The sequence below is a fragment of the Phlebotomus argentipes genome, unplaced genomic scaffold (assembly GCF_947086385.1).
Source record: "Phlebotomus argentipes unplaced genomic scaffold, Phlebotomus argentipes genome assembly contig_2, whole genome shotgun sequence".
In the NCBI taxonomy this organism is placed as follows: domain Eukaryota; kingdom Metazoa; phylum Arthropoda; class Insecta; order Diptera; family Psychodidae; genus Phlebotomus; species Phlebotomus argentipes.
The window spans coordinates 3216506-3241038 of record NW_026776162.1 but is presented as its reverse complement, the minus strand read 5'-3'; the positions used below and the strand labels follow the sequence as shown (position 1 = coordinate 3241038).

Sequence of the window (24533 nt, the reverse complement as noted above, 5' to 3'; positions counted from 1 at the left end):
GTGTCGTGAAAGTTCCAGCACACAAGAAGGGGTGAAAAGTTTTCAATTCTTCGCCGCAGATTTCACTTGCACAGAAACTAATTAAAATGATTAAGCGTGAGGCGCATTAAAAAAAAGTCACTACGTGCTTATTTACGGTTCGCCGAAAGCTCTGCGAGCAATGATTGCCGCAAATCCATCTCATCTCCTCGCCTCTCAACTTTGTGGGAAGGAAGCGAGTTATCCGTGGGAAAAGTTTCCCTATTAGCGATGCCCTGATAAATAGCATGAATTGGAGCGAGATAAAGTGGTACTGCCATCATAGATAGGAAAAACATCGGACTGCTTTGAGGTAATGTAATATCGTCTACCGTCTGAATTGTTGAACATTCATTTGGCAGCATAATTGGAAATTCAAATCAATCGACCAAAATTTCAATTGACGCCAAGATGAAATCAGCAGAGATTGATGATAAAAAGCTGCATTTTTTCACAGTATAAAATCGTCTTCAAAGGTAATTGCACAACAAGTCTTTTGAACCTGTCTTGAGAACCCCGAAAGCGTTACGACAAATTGGATGTTTATTGTGTTTACTCTAGAAAACTTCTGTAGTTGATTGATTGGTAAACTTGAAAGATATAATTTTTCTTATAATTCCGACCGTCATAATAAATTTTCCTCATCTCTTTCAAAACTATAGCCACTCTATTGATTGGAAAGTTACTCACTTAAGTGTCTGTGCTGTTAAAGTGGCCGAAATATTATAGTGATTAATTTTATGAAAAAAATGAACAATGTGATATTAACGGAAATCTTTATTAATAGTAAATGTTCAATAAAAAGCAACACATTTGTATATCAATGGTATTTTGCCAATTTTCCACCGACAATCTGTTGCAAGGCTGTTTTGTGGGGAGTGGTCATCTGCAATTTATATTGATTGATATGAACTGCTGGGGTTGTGGCAATTAAACAAAATAAAATAGTCATATTGCGAGTCATAATGGGGTGAAATTAAAATTGATGGCCCCACTCGGAGCTCCACAGAGTCGGTGGGTGTCTATCGGGAGGGTGATTTATTGGGGGGAGTTTCCTCTTTTGCCGAGGCCCATGAGGCCTCCTTGGAACACTCTGATGCTGAGTTCGGCAGCTGGAGGATATCACAGTGCCACTTTCTGGTCAAATCACACACCTCAATGCATTCGAGTCCGGCGCAATTTTGGCAGGACATGCCGAAGCCAGCCACACTTTGGCGGACCGTTTCTCGCTCGCCAGAGTGTTATTTCGGGTGCCAGCTGCTTAATTCCATGTGAACATGTGTCAAAAGGTTTGGCTCAGTGTCAGCTTGCATGTTTATCCTGGTGGGTGTCGCATCTGGAGGCGGGACCGATGCGAAAATACACTGCAACTATGTATTTAAACAATGTAGATGCATGTATGTACATTTTGATTTTGGGGCAATCGCACACTTCCTGCAAACTCACCATGTCGACAAATTTCTCATGTTTTGCGGCCTGATTTGGCGGTTGATGCTATACTCTCACTTTATGTTTATCACCGCACACACACTCACCCGCTCACCCCGAAGCGTGTCCACGGAGAAACTCCTATTAACATTTATTGCGCCATAAACATTCAATGAAGTAATCGATAGCAGATTTATTTGTATGCGGGCAGTTGGGGAGAGAAAAAAAAATGAATTCCAGCACATATTTTTTAATTCAACCCAGCGATTTTATTGTGCCAATTTTATGATTCTTTTTTCTCTTCACACATAGCCAATATAAAAACATAGAAATTGAAATGCATTACAACAAACCAAATCCACCTACCCAATTCGCTGAATTCCACGCGATGCGGCGTGTAATGAAAAATATCCTCACGCCGGGCAAAGTGGGTTGAACACGGAGAGACAAAGAAGCTGGAGCCGCGATGGGGCAGAGAGTCTTCGCTGAGTGGAATGGAAAAGTTTCGTAAGTTTTCTTTCAGCAGAAAAATAGGGGTGTCTCGGCGGGTGGAGACTAAGATTTTAATTAAAAATACATCACTCTCAAGGAAAAGTGGATCTTCAATTACTTGGCGATTGGTAGTGTGAGGCGGAAAGTTCAATTGGGTGCCTTTGTATTATTTCAAGTGGCTCCTGCCTGCCGGACTGAATCATTGCAACGCTCGATTGACTTGCTATTCGCATGATTCCCGTTCTGATGAATACCCGGACAAAGAAGGTTCTTGAAAGAAGTTGAAGCGCAGGAAACAGTGCACGACAGAAGAATTCGTTGAGAAATTAGACTTCGCATTACTGAGGACACATTTTACTTGATTTTTATTTATTTATTCGTTATCGGTGACATCTTAAATGTTTCATTAAATTTCATTAAATAATTAAGAATTCTCATATTCACGTAAAGTTCACATGAGTCTTACTTGGAGTCTTAGAAACTGTGGAAGCGAAAGCAATATCACTTTTTGTGCAACGAAAATCTTTCAAAGATTAAGTGTTTCGCCTTGTTTTTCTTCCCTTTGGGGTGTATAAGAAAAGAAAACGCCGTGGAGAGAAGTGTTGAAAAATCTCGCCTTCGTCTCACAACGAGCTTTTTCCATGCAACCATGAGAATCCACCCACGATCGCAGCGCGAAGAAAAGAAAGGAGTTGAGAAACTTTTCCATCAAAATCTCATTCTGAAAATATTATCATAAAAATTTATGGCATATTTACAACCTTTGACCGCCCTTGTCGTAATTCATATCTTGATACGCAAGGAGGATAAATAATGGAATTCCGAAATTAAAACTTTCGAGAATGGGTAATGAGTTTGTTTCCACGTTATATATTTTTCGCCCCACCTTAATTCTGTTGTTCATTTCCCGGTATCCGCGTGCCTGATCGTAAAAACACGGAGCAGCAGCAGCAGCGGGGCGCCCAGTTCGAGGGTCGATGGCGAGGAAGGGAAAGAGTTGAAGGCACTAAAATACAACACACGCCGGGCTGTAGCCGTATTTTGTCTGTTGAGAAGCATCCAGAGCACACTTTGAGATGTACAACTCCTCTGAGTGGGTATTCTGCGCTCCGCGTGGGCCAGGGCGAAAAAATATTACAACAAAGTGGTTAGCATAATTAATGAGGGGCCGTGTCTGTTTATGAGCACTGGAAGAAAATCCACATACTCCCTCTGGCGAATTCGCCTATCAGGTGTTGTGCTTTTTATGCTCAGCCCGGGCTCTTCTATTTTTGCTAATTTCCTTGTCCGGAATTACGCGCCGGATTTAGAAAGGATCTTCCGTGTCTACGCCAAAGCACACCATCATCAATGCAAATTTATTTCCTCGGCTCTCGGGCGACAGTGACCCAAATGCCCCCTGGACGGGCGCCGGGCGATGGGCGGGAAAAAGGGGACAGAGGCCCCATGGAAATTTCCTGCTGTTATTATGGATGCTATCAGAGGTCGATTGTGACGGGCTGGAGGGACATTTAAAAAATGGCCAATGTGCGATGTAACGACATGCCGTTTGCGAAAACTCAATTCACAGCGAACGAGGGGATACTTAAATAGATGTCTATCAATTATTTTCCATTGTCATGATGTCTTATGCGATATTTCACTCACTCGAGCCGGAATTGGGACTCCGGCTCAGAGGTGATATCTTCAGGAGTGAGAAATGATGTGGGAATCTCCTTCGCCCTCCAGGGACTGCTCAGATAGTTGCCATGAGTTTAAATCCTTATACACTGTAACTTTCACAATTTTGATAAAATCATCAAGAAAAACATTTTCATCCCTGGCGCTGGGATAACTGTATTTATTTGGATAATTCATTCTTTCAGCCAACATTGCGCGCAGAATGGCAAATATTTGTTTTCATCATCCAGTCGTAACTTTTCTCTATGGTTCCCTAAATACAGCACCATTTAAAATCAGTTGTGCATGTGAAATGGCTGAAATTTGTGACTATGGCGGACTAGGTGCTAAGTGAATGCGACACCCAGAATTGAGTGCTGTGCGAATGATGGGGAATATGGATAGGTATACAAATGGGAAGTCATGTAAAATACAATTCAATTGCTTCTCCATTACTTGAAATGCTCGCATTCCACTAACTAGACCCGAGCTTAGTGTGTTGTGTGAAATTTTGCACCAGCATTAATCACATCATGCATGTACAAATAAATAAAGCTGATATATAGTGCGAGATAGGAGAATTAACTTTAATTAATTTTAGACCATTGCCAGCAAATTAAATTAAATCACCGAGTTGTGTCACCAGAGTCGCAGGAAATATTTATGCAAATGCACAAATTCAGTGCCGAGGTCAGATCCATGGGTCATGCTGCTGAAATATTCTCACGAATTCCATTCACAAAATTCAGTCCACTTCCACATCCATGGGCACAGGTTAAAATCACCGAACTCTCCATGGAAATGTGATTTTTTTTTCTGTATTCTCTTGCGATCTTGTTGTTCACTCTTCATATGACCGAGTGTGATTTTACACATCAGAAACGAAAAATGCATGTAGAAAATGCATCGATATTGGCTTTAGGGCCCCACTGAATAAATTATCATGCAAATAAATTCGGGTTCCGATTGGAAGCTGATTCACAAAGTCGCAGCTTCTGCGTGTGTAAAGAGATACAGCACTGCATTTCAGCAGCGCTCGAGCTCAAGGGGCAGATCATTGGCAGTAATAGGGGTTAAAAGCAGGTAAATAGAGGTATAAGAGTAGTTCATGACTACGTGATATGTTCAACTGAAAGTTTGAGCCTGATTTAGGCAAGAGCAATAGCTAAAAGTTATCTTCAACGTGAAATAAAACGATAAAAAGGCATTGAGCAATATTTTACGTTATATAACTCCTTATCTTATATAATTTTTATGAAGTTTACATCCCCTTAACCACCACTCACACATGTGATCTTTTTATGTTGGACTAGTGTGCAATGTGTTTTCATAGAGAGGCCATTTATCGAATATATTACCATTTATCAGGTCGAGTCGGAATACAAAGCGCGCATTTTCCGATCAACGCCGCCCAACCACCAGGCGCCCCCATCGAGAGCACTTCACGTTTCGACGGGCTCTCGTGCACGCTCCCGCCATCGATTCATGGGGCGTGAGGGGTCGAAAGGTACGATGCCGAAGTCCGTCTGCATTCCGCAACTCAAACCCTTGAGCCGCTCAATCGCTGTGCATGTATCTTTTTATTGCGGCTCATAAAGCAGCGTGTGAGAGAGCTTTCCCACTCCGGGATCGTCACCCATGGATTTACAGTGGAGAACTCCGCATTCCAATTCTGCAGCATCCCCCGGGGATCCACCCAGCCGCCGAGTGAGAAATATTAAAGATACACCCGCTTTGGTGGTGAGAACAAATTTTTTGATTGTCCGGTGAAATTGCGCCATTATTCCTGCGTGGAGAAAAAAAAACAGCCGAGATGGTGAGGCCCCAATTCGCTGAGCGCAGAAAAAAAGGGCCTGAGCGCCTCTCCAAGTACGCACACGGAATAAATTAATAAAAATCATTTTGATGGAGCACATCCCAAAAACAGAGCCCAGCCAGCACTCCCAATGGGGTGAGTTTCTTTCAATTTACCCAATGGAGCAGCACGAGTAAATTCGCTCGCTTTATTGTCAATTAAAATCCCAGCTTCCGCGATAATTTTTTAATGTCTCTCCCTGCGTACTTTTAATTAAAGTGGTGGCAAGTTTGGAGCATCTGATGGGTGGCGAACCCACATGTCGCGCGAATCATCAAGTGTGGGCCTGTAATTGCGATTTGCTCCACTTTCGCCCCTCGTAACGACCCTATAATTGCGAAGCAATGAAGCAGAATTATTGATTTCATTGCGACCCTCGACCCAGAATAGTGCCGCTTAAGCGCGTGAAAATGGCTACAGAGAGTGGAAGTCTTTCTCCTTGTTTCCCGTCGAAGAATGAGAGTTTTCACCTCCAATTCCCAATGTCATTAATTTACCGCTGTGTGCCATTCCATGAATTTATCGTAATCTCAAAAATATGACCAAATCCTGCTGTATAAAAATTTAATGAATTTTCTGCTCCACCCCGAAGTTCTCGGCAAGGGTCACTTGGCCCTAGTGGATGCTGGTGGTCTGCGGCGAAGGGTGTGAGGATGGTTTATTGGTCACTTAGCAATTGTGAGTGCCGAGGCACAAAAAGGACCACCACTGCACTGCTTAATCTTCCACCAATGTGGAATTTTTCTTTGCCAAATGATCCACCATCCAAAATGAGCGAAACTTTCCACTGAGTTGCTTTCTGCTCGGTGCAAGAATAAGCAAAAAGCTCTCCTTAATTTTCTTGGGTCAGCATCTCCCCATTGTTATGACACAAATAAATGTTATTTCGTGTATCTCGAGATGCACATTGATGCACTCACAGCATAAGAGGAGTCTTTCATATGCTCTTTCCCATCTTCCATACTCTTAGTAATCGCTACAATAAAACACTGTGTATGTGATGAATTCCTTCTATTCAGATACCAGAGATCTTCCGTAACACTTCCATCAGTGACACATCTAGGCAGAAGACTCATTTCTCCCTGCTCAGCAATTAATCGAGTGGGCGGAGCATTCAAATGGGCGGGGCATCGAAGAACTCTTCTCTCTCAGTCGAATTTGACATTGCCGTCACATTTCATGTCCTGTGCTTACCGTTGTCACTGATATTCTTACTGAAACCATAGCTCAAGGTATGACTTATAGAAGAGGTTCGATAAATTGGCAATTTAGAGAAGGATGTGAAGAAGTTCGGTGTGGGCAGTAAAGTTATTTATTATTGAATTTATGGTTGTCTCTGGATAGAAAGTTGAGCACAAACAGAACTTTAAAGTTCATCATAAACAAGGGTTGTGCATTTTAGTAAATCAGAATTGACGCTATGGAAAGCCATGAAGAGTGGTACAAAGATATGGGGAGTATTACAAGTTGTTTGTCTTGTTCTCCGATGTTGTGCAAAATGAATCTCGACGCCCTGTTTTGCTTCATCCACAGCAGCGCCCCACCCACGCTGGGAGGGGATGAGCGTGAAAGTGAAATAAGGTTGAATATCATGGATACGCAGGTGAGATTGGGGGATGTGAAAATGAAGTGAATAATAAAATTGAATTTTCAGCATGTTTTACAACAATGTTCACGAATTTCTCTTATTTAAATTTTTCACCTCTGTGAGGGATTTTCAATTCTCCACTGAACACTGACATTCCTATGTGTTCTCGCAGTCACTATACATAGAAAAGTGGCTGAGGTGAGAGCTTAAGGCAGATTGTGGAGCTTTGGCTCCACCGTGGAATTGCGAAACAGCCCGTTTTCACTCCCTTTTCCGGGTGTCTCATATAATTGGCAAGTGGAAAATTTGCCGTTGTAATTAAATGGGAAAATACTGTATTTTCTCTATTAGCTCGACAGTCTCATTCGCGGTGTACACTCTGTTGGATTTTAAACATTGCATTTACTAATGAAACTCGGTGCAATCAAGAATTCTCGCGTACATGAATTGTGTGTCGCTAGAAATATCTTCTCTAATTGCAAATTCACAGAGTCCAAACGTTGCAAATTATGTAGATAGAATTATATGTATGGCATGAATCAGGGAAATGATTTAGTTAGCCAGGTTTAAACCACACTCTAGACCACAGTTGATTTTCAATATATTATTCAGCACAACTTGGAATTCTCTATGCAAAATATTCTGCAAAACACAATTGATTTTATTTATAGAACTTCAGCTCCAAGATAGCAAATGTAAATAAATGCACACTGCATATGATATATTAGATTCAATTCACTGCGGATTGACTTATATTGCAAATGCCTCGAGCTCAGATCTTGTGTGATCAAAATTAATGGCATTGCGAGAGGCGAATTGAGCGCGGATGAAAAGAATGGTATTCTAGAGATGAGTAAATAACCGAAGAAGTAGCATAATTTCCCCTCAATCACGTCTCACAGGAGTAATTCATCCTTTCCATGACAGTAAATATCTGTGGAAATAATCCCTCAGCGAGTACTTTTCTCTACACACCCCCAAAGTGTACATAAATTAATATCAGTCAGAACACTTTAGGTATGGATAAAGCTCAGCTCCCCATCTCTCGATCCAATTTTTCATTGCGCTTCCCCCTCCCAATATTTTTCCCTTATCCCTCGGATTGTATGTATATATGACTATATTTTTCGGCTCTACCACAAAGCGACCATTCGTTTTGTCGCATATATTATCATATTTTATGTGGAATCGAATAAAAACGGTGCTTCCGATCGTTCTGAATACATCAAAATGGCATTATTTCGGAGAAGAAAGTGGGATGGCTTTTTATCGGGGAGTGAAATGCCGAGAGAAACATACCCAAAAGCCTCACATGGCTGAGCACTTTGATGCGGAGTTGTGGGGAAAAACCAGAAAGAATCGGGAAGACTTCCTTTATTTCAATTTCACAATGTGCAAAGCTCAATTTTATAGCAGTTATTTTTGAGAATTATTTATGCACACGCCTCCATGGAAATCGGTGGTGCTTTTTGCGGGAGACTTTTCAGAAAATATTCCTTAGAACTTTTATCAAATTGACTTTGCAAAAAAAGAGCAGTACACACAGGGTGTAACGAAATTGTATGAATTCAAATTTTATTACACTTTTTATATCCCGAAGGAGTCAAAATTGCTCGATAATAGAGGCAAATTTGCCAAAAGACTGCTTTTCTCGGATTTCTAAACAGGCTAAACAACTATTTCTGCTTCACAAACTTTTTTTTCCAATTCCTTCTTCAACTAAACCAAACAGCTAATGTGATGCTTAGTGCTTAGTGACTATGGCTAATGCATACACTGTTTGTGTGTAAGTGGATTTGCAAATTGATCAACTTTTTTAAAGTGGAGCGAATAAAAGAGTTAAAAAAATTCACAGTTGAATGAGTTTGCATTCAATCGTCTGCTTTTTGAAGCTCAAGGGGATAACTTTGAGCTTCTCTGTTCGCTATCGTCCAATGCCATTAAAATTGAGTATTCGGGGGAGAAAAAATATCAATTGAAACTTAAACATATGCAATGGGGACCCTTTTCAGGAAAGTTTCCTTAAATGAGGAGGAAAATGACATGAAAAAGTTGGGACTTCGGTCCAAAACACTTCACTTCTTCGCCAAGGAAAAGTTGATTAATTAACCCTGTGACAATCAGCATATTCTTGCAATATCACCCTCTGTTTGTTGGCATGAAATATTCGACAGGGTATAATTTGCGTCATAAATTCTTCATGAGAGTGTCTCCGGCCCAAAAATTTTGGCTCTCTCAATGCCACGTGTGAGGCCATTGGCGTGATGATTGTGTTTTGCAGAGCCAGTTAATAATAATACCAAATTGCAACAAGCATCGTTATGTGAAAGTTATCTTCCTTGCTTAGCAATAAATCATATTTGACAAGTTAATCTGTCTCGGAAATGATAAATTGTGAAACATTCATATGCACACAGTTGTGTCAGTTGGTATCATGAGTATCACTGCATTATTTATATGATTAGGTTTATTTTGATTGTGACAATATGTCAAATTCTGGGAGAAACTCTTATATTAATTGGTCTTATCTCCGCAAATTGTACATTCAGACAAACAGACATTATACTTTAAATTCAATTTGGAGCTCCAGCAGTTCTCAAATGCTTTTATCATTGTCTTCGGGTCTCAGATATTTGGAAAACAATCCCCTTCACACTCCGTTACTCCGCTTTTCTCTCCACGTCCTCCGTCATTTTCAGCCCTATATTTTCCACCTATGGGAAAATGCCCTGGCAGAGGTTGGTGTACGGTTCACGGGCTGGATGGCGGGCATTAAAATTCTGAAAGTTCACTCCCAGGTGCTCCCCATGTCTGGTGAATTTCAAGTGACCGAAAAAGAGTGGTGAAATAAATAGGGGATGAAAGGCAAAACCGCGGAGTAGCAGAATTTTCCCACCACGAAATTTCACAGTATAGTTTCCACACTGCACAGGATCTCACTGATTTCATCCGGAAAAGCTCTTACACACGCACAAAGTGGGCATAAATAATTCATGTGTGTCGATTGCATGCAGGAGGAAGTGTCGTACTGGAATATGTTGGCACGTATTGCTCCCGTGTGGGATATTATTCCGATCTTCACCTGCACCCAGCGATTCACCAGCGAGAGATTTGCCAAAATCCTTGGCGGAGTAGCCATTTTTTTGAGTAATGGAAATTGCTTCTCAAGATTTCCTCCTCTTCTGCGGCGCTTCTTCTCGAATCCCGCACACGCCGAAAACACACGCGCCAGAAAAATTTAATCTACGTAGAAGGGAAATTCATTGTCTTTCATTTGGTGTGCCTCCTTATCTTTTCTCATTGAAATTGAAGAAATGTCTGAACACTTTCTCCCCTGTGAATACTCAGGCTATACATGCTTATTTGGTTTGCTGCCTCTCAGGAAACCACACATACTGGAATGGAAAGCAAAATATCATCTTTACGGATTGTATTTGTTCAGAAACATCAACCTTGTAGTAACTCTTAAAACTCTTTACATGACAAACATCTGTCTAACTATTTCTGTGTTTGCTAAGCATTTTCCAATTTACAAAGTTGAATAATCCAACTTCTCCGTGGCACTCACCAGAATCTCAGTCACCACTATGCGTCTAGTACTTACCAGGAGCTCCTTTATATATTCGGCAGTTTCGGGGCAATATCAATTACATATTGTCTGGGAAAAATGTATCGGGGCCTGAGTGAGGGCAAGATTACATTAATGGAATGAAAATGGTGGGAAAAGAAGCCGATGTTGTATGTTAGGTCCAATGGTACAACATATATAACGCCAATGTACCCTCCCTCATTTATTTTTAACACTGCACTCTTAGACGAGTGTTCCATGCTCTTTTCTTCTTGGCCCACCCTCAACGGCAACGGCATTGAACGTGTTTTGTTTCGATAAACATTCCCACACCCCCACAGCTCACCTTACGACCCACCCTCCGTGAGAGGCACATTACAGTGAGGGTGAATGATGGCATTACGGTTGCCAGCCCATTTTCCCCACCATTTTCATCGCAGACATCTCCGTGGCTCTGGCTCAATTAACTCGAGAGTATTTCCGTAGATTCGATATTCTTCTGGATGGCAATCCCATCCCGTAGAATAATTGATTACATCGCCACGGTCGCGAGATTCTCTCAGGTGAAATGAAGTGGAGAATATGCATGTTCGCTTGAAGTGCCTATAAGCTCAAAGTTCACACAACCAATCACGTTCTGTAGGCAACCAATCACGATTTTAAGTATACTTACAGCTCAGTGTAAACAATGAGTGCTTGTTCGCGCGAAAAGCACGAGAGGTTACTATAATGTGCATTCTCTGAAATTCTCCCTTCAGTTCGACAATCTGTAATATTCATACGCCCCGTGATGAAACGTCTTCAGCAGATATTGTTAGCGGCACTTCTACGGATTCTTACAAAAATTTAATGCGATGCACTGCGCGACGACGAGGTGCTTAATAATTGAAGAAATCCAAAGTCTCTACATTATACCGTCGGAAAGTTTCCCTCCAAACGTTAAGTATGTCAATAAGACATCAGTGAGATTTTCCCGACAGCTAATGAAGTGTATGTCTTGTAATCCGAACTTTGCGTTTTACGCCAAAAGTGGCAAGTTCAACATGAGAAACATGAGTGAGGTTGATTTAGATTTAAAGAGCCGAACAAGGATTCAAAGAGGTGAAATTTAATATGTGCTTTTGTATTTGCCTCGCATTCAAGATCTCCCAGCTTTACACACATTGCGCCCAGACGAATACAGAAAGCTTAATATCAACTTACTCGAAACAGATGTTAGATTGTCGACCTTTTGTCTTGCAAAGCTTTATATTTCACTTTCCTTTTCACCTCCATACAGAGTATTGAGAATAAATTTCAGTGTAATGAATGTGGACAAGGTCATTGAATCATTAGACTGGATTCTCCAACTCAACTTATCTCTCGAAATTTCTTTAATCCCCATTGAATAAAGCAATTCTGCCGATAATAATCATTAGAGAATAACGCTTAATGAGACTGTGTAATATCAATTACAATATTTCATCTGAGCCAATGAAAAGGAAACCATTTAAACTTTCTCGCTTTCAGATTCTAGATTAATGCTATCTAAAACTTTTTAATTTCTCTCTCCATTCTGGTAAGTGAATTTGAGCTTTCAGTATTAAATATAATCTGAAATGATTCACATTTTGCAGATTTTTGAGAACTTTCAAACTCCATTTAAGGTGAGAGGCATTTTGGGTGAATTTATTTTCCATTGATTCACTGGTATGTGAAAATGTGCGGGCATTAGTGTGAGAGGAAAATCGTATATATAATGGGCGTAAGTATATTAGATCTATATGGAAAATCTATCAAATGGCTCTTAATAAAATCTTCATCGATATCTCGTGTTAAATCCCAAATTCATGCTGATGTGACATTTAATGGAACACGACATTCGCCCATTTTGCCAGAGGAAATGAGCACACAAAGTGAATTGAAGCAGAGCATTTCTCCGCCTCTCCGCTCCTCTGGGTCCCATCTTTAGTCTATGGCGCAAGGGAAAATGCTATTCTGTGTTGTTCCCATAGTGAGGAAGCACACATGGAAATTTGTAATTAGATTCCGAAGCTAAATCTCCACGAAAGTGTGGGATATTTTATGGTGTAGATAAATTACTAATTTATATTTATGTTGCATGAATGAGTGCAATCATGATGAATTTTCCTCAAGAGGGACAGAATTGAAACACTATTTACATCAATATGTACAACGTTTGTTGATTTCTAGTGCCATAGAAGAGCAAATAGACAGGAAAAAGGCTTCCTTCTGTGTTATTTCTATTCTCTATAATTCCTCCTGTCTGCACAAGTGAGTGGTTAATTAAATCTTAAATAGCTCTCGAGAATCCCACATGACAACTAAAGTCACTTTGTGGTATATGAAGCTCTCCTCTTTTTCCTCATCCTTGCGGTCTGTTTCTATGCCACTGGTGTCAAATATCGAGAGGACAGAATAATTGAAAGAAGCTTCTAAATTGAAAATAGAGAGGGAAAATGCAGCAATGTACGTCAAGTGCCAATTGATTGTAATTAGAATAATTTCAGTACAAAATTGGAAGCCGATCTTCCACATCTATTTCAATTATCAAAATGTATTCTTGAAATTTGCAGAATTATTTAATTTTTCACCATCATTTCTGTATTAATTGCAATTAAACACACTTGAAATTTCTCTAATACTAACAAGATTATTTATGACGAGACTTAGAACCATCTGCTGGTGCTTTTAAATGGTGTTTCGCGCATAGAAGCATAATATCAACCCTGCCAAAGAGCTTTCATACAATTCGTGCGTAAGTATTTTTCATCAAATCCTTATCTTTCCAATATTATTCTCCTGACACTAAAATCTGGGTCAATGGCAGAGAGTGTTGAGAAAAGCAATAATATTTTGAAGTTGTCTCAAGCGTGTGTAATTATCAACAAATTACATTTGTTGCGCAACGACATTGTGGGCAATGTATTATTTGGAGAGTGGCTAGAGAGTACAAGTCTCGGGTCTTTTTCGGGGTATGGCTTAAATGGACTTACACCAGAGAAATTTAAATTCCCCTCTAATGAATCTGACACAGAGACTGTTTGCTCTTTTCGTGTGCGCTTGAAGGAATCCACGGGGAATTCACTCAAAATTTCAGCCACGTCCGCGTACGTTTTATTTGTTGAGAGAAAATGATAAACAGATATATTGTTTGAGTTTTCCAATTATACCAACTTGACAGCGGATCTGTCAGCAGCATCATCGTCATGATGAAAGTGGAGGCTCACGTGATGAATTCACATTCCGCTGTATTAATGTGAGTTGTGTGGAAAGCCGTTGCCGAGTTTCGGGTGAGAGATTGGAAAATTCTGTGCGCCCGAGAATTAAGACATGACGTGAGGACACACGAGCTGAGAATCACACCCAGAAACCTGCCTGTTCTCTCTCTCACGCTTCCTCTGTTTCAGAAGGACTGATGCTCATTGATTTCTCCTCTTCAATCACTCTCGAATTCAGTGCAATGATGCGTGTATTTTCGAGTGAGAGGTGTTCCAGAGCAGCTCATTTGAATTTTAAATGCACATTCAGTGTGAAGAATTCAGCCCAAAAGAGCTGTTTATTTACTTCCGGGCACTCTATTTGTATATATACAGGCAATTCACGTGAATCTGGCGTTTGTGCATCTTCCTTTGAGGACTCACTCACTTTTCTCTGTGTGAATTTATTCTCTTGGTTTTACTGTGCTGCCAAACGAAAAATAAATCGGACTCCGGGAAGACTTCCTGTGTGATGTAACACCCTTGCATGAATTACTGGCATATGCGGAAACATTGTCTGCTTGAATAAATATTCCCCGAGGAGGGAGGGAGGGGGAGAAAGGAGGACGGAAACAAGCCAAAATGGTCAATAAAGTTTTAGTGCCGGAAAATAATTCTCTTGTTCTGGCAATTGTTCATATATGAGAATATAATACCACTTACTCTCATAAGAATTTCACCCTCAATCCACCGAGATGGAGATTATTCACGTTATACGTTCATTGAATCCTTGAGCAGGAAGTGTAGTAAAAAGTTACCTTTTATGCTCTTGTTTGCCTCTACGTGGCTGCTGGACGTTCACGGAGGGAGAGGACAAAGAGTAAAAGTTTAGTTTCAGCAATTACTCATTTCGGTCACACCATGTCTTGAGATTCATTTTACTGCTCCTGCACACCTTTGCCCAGAGTTAATTTGTGTAAACAACTCTCGGGAAGGTGAGGGTTATGGCACCTAAAATTGAACAGTAAACCATTTTATGCACATGATGGCTCAATGCGAAGCTGCTGGCAGGAAAATTCTGCCAAACAATTGAGCTCTGCACAAGCATTGATAGCGGAATAGCATCGCGTTATAATTCTCAGAAAAGCTCAATTGATGTGCTCTTCTTGAACTTGCGATGTTAATTGTTAGTCAAAAATTTGTGAAAAGAAATTAGAGACAAAGAAGAATAAAAATGTCTTAAGTGTATAAACAGAGAATAGAAAAGAAATCACAAGCTAATTTCCATTGAATTTCACAACTTTCATATACAATTCCGACCATTAAATATAATTTTTTTCAATTATATTCCCTCTCTTGGTAACAAGAATTCCTAAATTACTGTTTAGACATTCATCTTCGAGTCAAAAAAGTCTCTCATCTGCAAATTTCATCGTCTTATTCAATTACTCTTCAGAATATTACTCATCATGCCAATATGAAAAATAATTCAAATTACATCAAGGGTAGGTTGAGAAGTCAAAAAGTCACATTTGTGAATGAAGACAGACTCATTTGAGACTGTACCCAATTTGATTTCATGAAATTAATTGACAAACAGATGAAAATACACAGCTTTTGACTTTATTACATCTCTCCTCCTACATATAGCATTCCATTTCTCTGAGGTGACATTAAATGTGAAGACAACCACTGCTAATGAAGAAGTTGCAGATGAAGAAGTGAGGAAGTGCTGAGGAGACTTTTTTTGGAAACTTCTCCAGAAAGCTTTCTAGCAAATCACAAGCATTCTATGGGAAAAATATAAATACCACAGAGTTTACAAATGCAGCAAAAAAGAAATGCAAATTCTCTAAGTATTCAACTTCCATTATTTGTCCTGTTTGCTTTTGAAGAATTGAAATTCTAGAGGAAACATTTCAGACGTTATGTATAGCATGGAGATATTTACGGTATATGAAAGCACTCTTGGGCTCCCATTTAGTGGCTTGGTAGGGAAAATACTTTCCATTTGCCTAAGAAAGTTGACTTTTATTGATGTATTATGCATAATATGCAGGGAATTATTTGCATAATCATTTGGTATTCCCATACTTTTTTTTCTACCATTGATATATGAATGAAATGGGATATTATTTGCAATCTCTATCCTCTTATAAATGACTCCGTGCCAAGTGGAAATTCCTGTGGAATTGTGATGACTACATAAAGAGCGTCTTTCGCTTGAAAATTGAATATCAATTGAGAATTCATGATTGGTGGCTGTTGAAAGAACATCAGAGACTATTGAATGCATCACGTCATTTCAATACTTCTCTTATTGGAAATATAAAAAAAAATCCATAGCAAAAACATTCATCATCAACCTGAAGATATCAAAGCAAGGTCACTTATATTGAAATTATGATTTTTCACAATAATTGCATTTTTAATTGGCATTATTGCACTTCCACTTCAAAAAAGTTCAAAATCTTCTATTTATGTACACGAATATTTTTAACATGTCGGAAATGTAATCCAACATTCTCCAAACAATCAAAATGCAATTATAAAGTACTCTATACGATGAGAACGGTACAAGTGCATAATTTTTCCACGCTGTTGTTACAATAAATATTTTAATAGGACAATTTCGTGCTTTTAATCATACATGATATGTTCATTTATTTGCAAATTGTTAAATTATCCTCACATAAACTAATTTAATTTAATTAAAAGCACACAATCTAAGCCCAAAATTACGCATAGAAGGTAAAATTTGTAATATTGCAAAGAAATTAAGCGTGAAAATGAATTACTGGTCCAAAATTTTGGGAAAATGTTTTCTGCATTCTAAAATAATAATTTAGTCCAGCGTTCTACATTTCACTGAAATTGCAATTGTGCAGAAAGTAATAAATAATCAATTTAAAAAGTAGCATAATGAGAGTTTGTAAATTTTACAGCTCAAATTGACAATTCCTTTGTATCAATTTTCCGAATTCATTTAATTTCCAACCAAATTGCAAATTATTGACATTGCCATTTGCACTAAATGCTACTCATTTGCATATCAATGAGTGTCCAAATAAGTTGATAAAGCATTTCATAAATACGGAAATTTTACATCGATTTTATTTTATATTTGTGAGCTAAGGTTTTCCAAATTTTGCATATTTCCAGCATTCCAACATGCACATAATAGTTATTTATGGTATCAAATATGAATTAATGAGGAAATTATGCATCCAAACTTTCCCGCACTTTTCGGCAATATCATTTATTTGACGCGTGACCAATTCATCATAATTAATAAGCACTAATAACTAAGTGGTTTCCACCATTTGCTCATTGAATACGACGAAAATTCCGCGCTAGGCCAGATTATATGCAAAACACTACATGCACAGAGAATAGAATTGTACGCGAAATCAGTGAAAAGGGATCACGTTATTGTGTGACACTAATTAATTAGGCACATTTTGCCACACACTGAATAAATCATCTACACGCACTCGGACAACTATCGATGATAAATTGCTCTGTTGCGGGGAAACACGAGCATTCCAAGCATTTTTGAGGGATGCTCGGAATACTTCTCGAGGGGTGAAAAATCTATTTGTCACGTCCTCAAATGCGCCCTGGATCATTGGCCTTGTGTTGGGCTTTCGGCGTGTGTTGTGACAATCTGGAAATCTTTTCACGTACTTGGTAGTCATTTTTGATGGGTTGTGCCTCGTGACAGTGGGAATCTTCACTGAAATTATCGTATAATGAGCATAATTCCGTCCACCTGCTGAATGCACGATATTCATGGAGGTCACACAGTTTATGTGGGGATTGAGAATTTTTCCCCCCTTTTTCAGAGGATGAAACCCATCAGTATTTGGCCAATCTCGGGGAAAATCCCACTCTCCAGGCCCAAAAATAGCCCTCAGCAACGAGATTTCATGTTGATTTTTTTCTTTTGGAAAAAGAGAGTTTTTCTCCCTCTTTTGCCCGATGTATTAAGCCTCAATTTCACATAAATTGAAGTTGATCTTCCTCTATGGTTTCCCATCAAATACATTTTTAGTGCTTCTACCTACTTTGGGGCTATTGGGAAACATTCTCTCGTTCTCTTCTTTCTCTCTCTCTCTCTGACTGGCTGAACCTCTCATTGGCTTCGCATATGTGAATGGGTGGAAAAAGTTGCCCAAGAGTGTCCGATTCTGACAAATTTCAATAAACTTGTGGGTGTTCCACTCAATAAGGGTGTTTTCCTCCACTTGCCTCCGATCGCCCCCTTTAAATATTTTATCCATATGGATGGAATTGAAGGCAGAAAAACAAATTAAATCGACAAGACACATGTGTGTGTGTGTGCGAGTATCTGTTGAGTACCCAAACCCAAGCAAGTGCACATCCTCACAGTGTGAGAGGAAAAAAGGTTCTGAGACATTTTCTGTGAAATCTCAACATTGGCTTCCGGTGTATAGATTTCTCCAAACATTTAAGGAAAACTTCTTCACAAGTCTCGGCGCGTAGCTCAAACTTTTGGGCTTATGAATTTTTCATAAGGTTACCAAGGTGACGTCTGTCCTCATTATTTAATCCTCTTATGAAAGTTTATACCTCTCCCAAGATGAGATTTCCTCGTTAAATTCAATCGGGAGAAAGAGAGAAAAAGTCCAACAGTCTGGAACTTTCACTGGAGAATATTGCTGCTATCCGAGGTATGAAAAACTACACTGATTGTTTTAATTAAGCATTCCGTGGCGGAGAGTGATCAATACGGGCTGATATAGTTCAGAAGCAGATGCTCAAGATTGTGGTGGAGTGTGTTGGCGGCAGCCAAGGAGCGGAAAAACTACATCGCATACGGGGCTTCCCTTCTCGGGAAAACTTATTGATTCTCCCTAAGAACATGTGTTACAAATTGGCAACTGAACAAGTACTTTCAATGTGTCAGAACCGGTAGCAATTTTAGCATAAACAAAATCTACATTCTCGAAGCACAATTTGACTATATTCCCGGATAAAATCTTACCCGGCGTCGAGATTACTTCACAGATCCGCTGATGACGGTTGCGGAGGTGGAGGGAAGACAGAAGTGTGCCCAGTACTTAAATAGCGATTATCGGAAAACCATGCTGAAATTTTCCGCTTCCCTCGACTCTCGCAGCACAACCCAATGTCTCAGTTCCCCGCAGACTGGTGGTCCGCTCAGAAAGTTGCGCGATGCCCCGAGAGAAGCGTCATCCGGGATGATAATAAAAACCCCATTAACCCTCGTCACATTTTTACGCCCCTCAACACTTGGGAAAAACTTATTCGCACCCTCTCGCCGAGCCCCAGTTTGCAAACAAATAAAATTACACACTCCCACAATGCTGTACAAACATCAATTTGTATTCAAAACACGGGAATGAATTTGTACATATTGCACATACCGGAGGGGTATTTTCTATGGTCTGCTACAATGCCTTTTTTCCTTCGTCTCTCCGGCCATGGCGACGAGAGGTCACCCCAATCCAGGGCAAATAAAATTCACAAATAAGCCATTTAGTTATAAATTCCGGTTTGTCCAATTTCTGTCGCTCTCTCACCAGCGCATAATTTCCCCGGAATTCTCAATATTTCTTCCTGATCGTCTGTCCCAAGAATGCTTTCTCCAGCTTAGCACTCCTTCCCTCGTCCTCCTCGACTGCCATCCTTCGGGCTTTGCTGCTTAAATTTGATTAAAAGACCAGGGAAATAAATCGCCTACATTCTCCCCAAGTCAAGCGTGAGAAATCAACTAGAATTTCCATCCATTTCCACACTGCGCAGCTTTTTGCGAAATGATATAAAAGTGTTGCAAATATTCCGTGTGAGAATGGGATGTGGGAAAAGTAGAAAAAGGTAAGTGGAGCACCGAGAAAAATTTGTTGTTTCTGTCACTTTTTCATTTTTCAAGCTCTACCATATATGAATATTTACACCCAGAGAAATGAAACTGTCTCCTTTCAAGTGTGTGCTACAAAAGTGTTTTTTGCATAGCCTCTAGAAATGATTGCTTAGTCATTGCAATCTTTTGAAGTGAATTTATGACAGGAAATGAAACTATTCAATATTTCCGCAATAACTTTCGAACTCCGTCAGATAATCAATATCGTTCCCCTATTATCGTGCCAAATGTGAACATATTCTTCCCACTCGTTATTATTTGATCTGTTGAAGCTCCCAGTTGAAGCATAACTTATTGTTGTCACGATTGAAGTATCCATCGATCTGAAAATCTCAGAATTGATGGCCAATTATGTGTTGAGTAACGAACTGGGCGCATTCTTGTGCTTCTGTTGCCAAAATTTCATGCTTCTTGCACTCTCTAGCATCTAGGCAAGTGCGCTGAAGTGAATTATTGCACAATCACACAAAATTCATCATCTCACTGAAAGACATATAAAATATTTCAACATGCAGTGTTAGAATTTTCCTGCACTTAATGATCCTTCGCGGAAAATGAGTGGGAAGAATAAGATTGAAAGTCCTCATAATGGGTTCATTTGAGACAATAGCACTTTACGCAAATGCACTTTACCCGATAATTGCTGAAACCACTGCTTTTAATTTGATCGATTTCTTCCGAAAACAGTTCAAATGTGTGTAGAGAAAGCGTAGATTTCGCTGTCAGAGCTCGCATTCTCTGAGTGTATCCGCTGCCCCTCCACGGGGAAGTTCTTGCGAGGGAGCCAGAGTAAATATCTGCCTGCTGGGGTGGAGGTGAAGAGAGCCAAGAGTGATTTTGACTAAGGTTATTTGTATATAAGACTAGCACAGATGGTGACCGGAAAAAGAAGCATTTCCATATCGACAAATGGGCGAATTTTACGACGAGTCACCCGCATAAAGAAACTGTCGAATGTCGTGCCGTGGGGAATAAAGTGGGCGAAAATTATTGTTGAATCAAACTTTACTGATATATGCATTCATATTTCAGCCGACAAAAATCCGGCTTCAATATTCCACAGTGACGGCCAGTGTTTGCCCCGTTATTTATTGACATTGCGAACATTCGCGCAAATTTGCCCTTTATCGGGCAGTAAAAATATTCATTAACCCACTTGGACAGGGTGAGGGGATTGGGCGTGGGTGTAAAAAAGTGGGCTCGTCCGGGATTTGAACCCGGGACCTCTCGCACCCTAAGCGAAAATCATACCCCTAGACCAACGAGCCACATGTAGGTTCGTGCGCCTAAAACCGCGACCCGCCGACCTGGAACATCATTTGAAATCACGTTATCGCACAGAACATCGTCTTCTGAGATGAACGCGTAGTTGGGAGGTAATTAAGTGGCGTGATAAGAGGGCATATGGGTGGATTTGTTTGCGCATCGAAACAGTTGGAGAATCAACAGAGCTGATGTGTCAAAGAAATCGCGATTAAGTGCGCGTGAGTGAGACGGACTTAAGCCAAGCGTGCGGGATTAAGCGAGACGAGTGTGAGTGAAAGCTCCACACTCGACTCGCTATCTATGAATAAACAATTCGGCTGCCAATTGATATAGTGTACGCAAGTGTGCGAATTCCAACACTCGCTCACATCGCTGGTTTGCTGATGGTGTGCTTTCTTGGACGGAGCCAGAGAGTGTAATAAAGAAGCTGAGTGCGATGGAAGAAAGAGCACCGGTCGATTGGCCCATATGCTTGATGTCTGTCTCATCGTGCATTCTCTTGTGCTGGAAAAAAGGCACAGCCAATGGAATTTGCGCTCGATGGTGTTGTGTTTCAGAAATTGTGTGCTCCAGGAGTGGCGCAGGTCCCTTGGGAGTCACTTAAGAGGTGAAGATCGTGTGCAGTACTTCCCATGGCAAAGGTGCCTCAATCTCCTCCTGCAGTGCCTCAATGGTCCGGAGGAAGGAGGTAATGTGTTCACTCCGGATGGCACTAACACGATGTCGCATTTATGACCACCCAGAGTTCCATTTGGGCTTCCCAATTTCTCTAGAATTGCATTAATACTGAAGGGGATTCTCTAAAATTTTCACAAGACTCTTCACAAGACCTAGGAAATTGCTCGTACCGCACGATGAAATGGTGGATAGAGGTGTATAACCTTCCAGAACAAATATATATAAACTATACAACAACTTTATTTTGCTTTTTTGCAAGCTTTTTTGCATTTTATACACAACATTTTTTTCTCACTGTTCACCCGCACAAAGCGAGTGCAGTTTTTAATATTGCGAAAATATGCTCCATATAGAGACGTTAATTAAAATTCTCTTTATTTACATATTCAGTTATATGTAGGTAGAAGTCCATATTAACTGAAAAACTTACAGAATTAATTTTCAGGTGATGCGGAAAATTCCCACCACATTATCTTGGTAATTTCGTAAAATATTTACCATCAACATTCCTCTGGGCGATGCTCCACGCTCGAGTTGATGTGTGGAGTTAATGGTGAAATGTATGAAATTCCTGGACATCCGTTGGATACCGAACCGCATTGATTTTCTCTGCGGAGTCGCACTTGTAGTCATAGTCACAAGTGGGACAAGTTTTCTCTCATTTGGCTCTTGGAGAATAAATAAATATGGGAGCCCGCTTCGATAATTACCGCCAACCAATTCACATGGCAAATAGAGAAACTTTTCCCTCCAGTTGAAAAGCCCAGCCGAGTGGCTCGATGGCAAGGGGTTGTTCGCAGTGATAAAATCGTACGTCAATATTTAAACTGATATGAATGATGGTGACAGAGTAATTTGGTTTGAAAAAGGCTGCTGGACTCAAGAAACTCAACAGTTTCTGTTTGATGAAAATTAATATCCGCACTTACTTAGCAACTTCAACCCCTTGGCGTATTGGGAAATTAACCCGCAAAGGAGGCGAAGCAGTTTAATCGGGTGGGTGGTTCTGGGCGACGTCTTAAAGTGCTTGATGGGACTGTTGACTCACGAGGCGGATTCTTTCTCGTCGCAGACACGAAAAATTTCCTTCAACAACCGAGGAGTGGCTAATAAAAGTGAATTAATGAAAGAACAAAGTTATGAAGTCTGATATATCTTCCTTTATTACAACATTGTAGACTTATATTTACAACTTCCTTCCGCACATTTATCATCTCCAATTGGTTATTATTAATACTGATAATATAGTACATTCTTGGATTCCAACAATGCCACTGCACATTCGTCTTCCTGCTTCAGGATAGACTCTCTCTCCCCCTCACTCAATCTCCCTCGCCATCGTGCATGTGAATCAAATGGTATCTCTAGAATTCTCGCTGTTGTTCTCGTAATATAAATGATGTGCACGAAATTTCAATACTCCGCATTTCACCTTAAATTTTGAACTTTAAAACATGATTAATACCCTTTTGTCTCACCGAGTACATGCAGTACACTGGCAGCGAACCTTCTCCTTCTGCTCCATTCTTCTCACGATGTCCTTCACCCCCGCGTGTCTTGACCAAAATGTTGTCTGCTGTGTACAACTGATACCACAAAACTTCGAGATTGTATCTTTGCGGAGTTGCCAGAAAGAGTAAGTCGAGGTGGATTCGCATGAGATGGAAATTAGATATCCATAATCATTTGCTTAAGAAGCTCCTAATTGCAAACCCAGAGAGAGATAAACAGAAACGCCACGTGGATTTATTTCGCCATTGTCTTCGCATGTATTATTCACGATGTAATTAGGCAGGAAATTTCCTACTGGTTAAATTGAGTGAAAATATTTAATTCATTTCGGCCTGCCAAACTCCACCTGTGCGGAGATAAAGTCAGAAAATTCTACCACTGGTAATTGGGAAAATATTGATTTGAGACCCAAATTCACGGGCTAGCAGACGGAGAATTGGTCCATTATCAGTTTGTAGATTTCCAGGACTTGGCTTAAGGGGATTGCACGAAGACGTCCCGAGTCACTCAATCTTGGCATCTCTTTCACCACCCCCTGTTCAGCTGACACCCAGTGGCCCTATCGCATCCCACGCCCTATAAGAAATATATCATCTATCTACCTCTTAGATTCTCACCTAAAATGTATATGCATGATATTAACAATTACTCTCATTAATGCATGTCAAATAAAGTGCATCCGGGGAATCGCGAGAGTCCTGCAACGGCTCCGCCACTAATTTTTCTTTTTTTTCTTAATTTTGAGGCCATAGTAGAGCGATTGAAGTGTGAGACTCACGTGTGGACACACGCTTTCCATCGCTCCGCGTTATGTACAATAAAAAAATCAGAAGAACATTTTTCAATTTAATGGCATCTGCCCGGGACGCCGTGAAAAACACTCACTTGGCAATCACCCAGAGGATGAGGCTCCAGTGTCTCGCCGATCCTCATCTCACCCACCCACAGTCCGCCCGCCGAAATACCCTGCGCTACGATTTATCCTAATCCGCCTGCTCCCGCGAGCGTCATAGTCATCTGATGGCAATCAGCAGGGCCTGCAGCATCACGGCCGCCACCACGCAGTGCACCACCCACATGGGAGTGCTGCCGCCCGAGTCGCCACTCTGTGAGTACATGATGTCATGCAGGGGCTGATTGGCCTCGGCGTGTCCTCCGTACGGGTCCTCGTGCACTGGGAAAAATGTAGGGTACTCTGTCAAGGAGATATCGCAGCAGTTACACAACACGGCTCACTCGCTCGCTCGCAATATTCACGGATGCGCGCCCTTTTGCATACCAAAGCGCGCTTTCGAGGGGCTAATAACGCCTCGCTGAGAGGGAAGTCGTCTCTAATGGAATCACTCCAGCATCCTCGATCA

The 24533-nt window shown here is 40.5% G+C and overlaps 1 protein-coding gene and 1 non-coding gene across 9 annotated transcripts in view; both read right to left on the bottom strand.

Annotated features, from left to right (window-relative positions):
- Window positions 1–20912: 20912 nt before the first annotated feature.
- On the bottom strand, window positions 20913–20984 carry Trnap-agg (transfer RNA proline (anticodon AGG)). The gene has a single exon. It is a non-coding gene; the product is annotated as a tRNA-Pro (tRNA).
- A 1835-nt stretch (window positions 20985–22819) lies between these two features.
- The window catches only part of LOC132265004 (lachesin-like), a 29348-nt gene continuing 27634 nt past the window's right edge, over window positions 22820–24533 (bottom strand). For 7 of the 8 annotated variants that reach the window (XM_059765382.1, XM_059765383.1, XM_059765384.1 and 4 more), the window contains one exon: window positions 22820–24367. In XM_059765382.1, the coding sequence (XP_059621365.1) occupies window positions 24186–24367 (182 nt within the window). In that variant the 3' untranslated portion in view covers window positions 22820–24185. The remainder of the gene's footprint in view (window positions 24368–24533) is intronic. The other variant, XM_059765381.1, reaches the window with a different exon arrangement.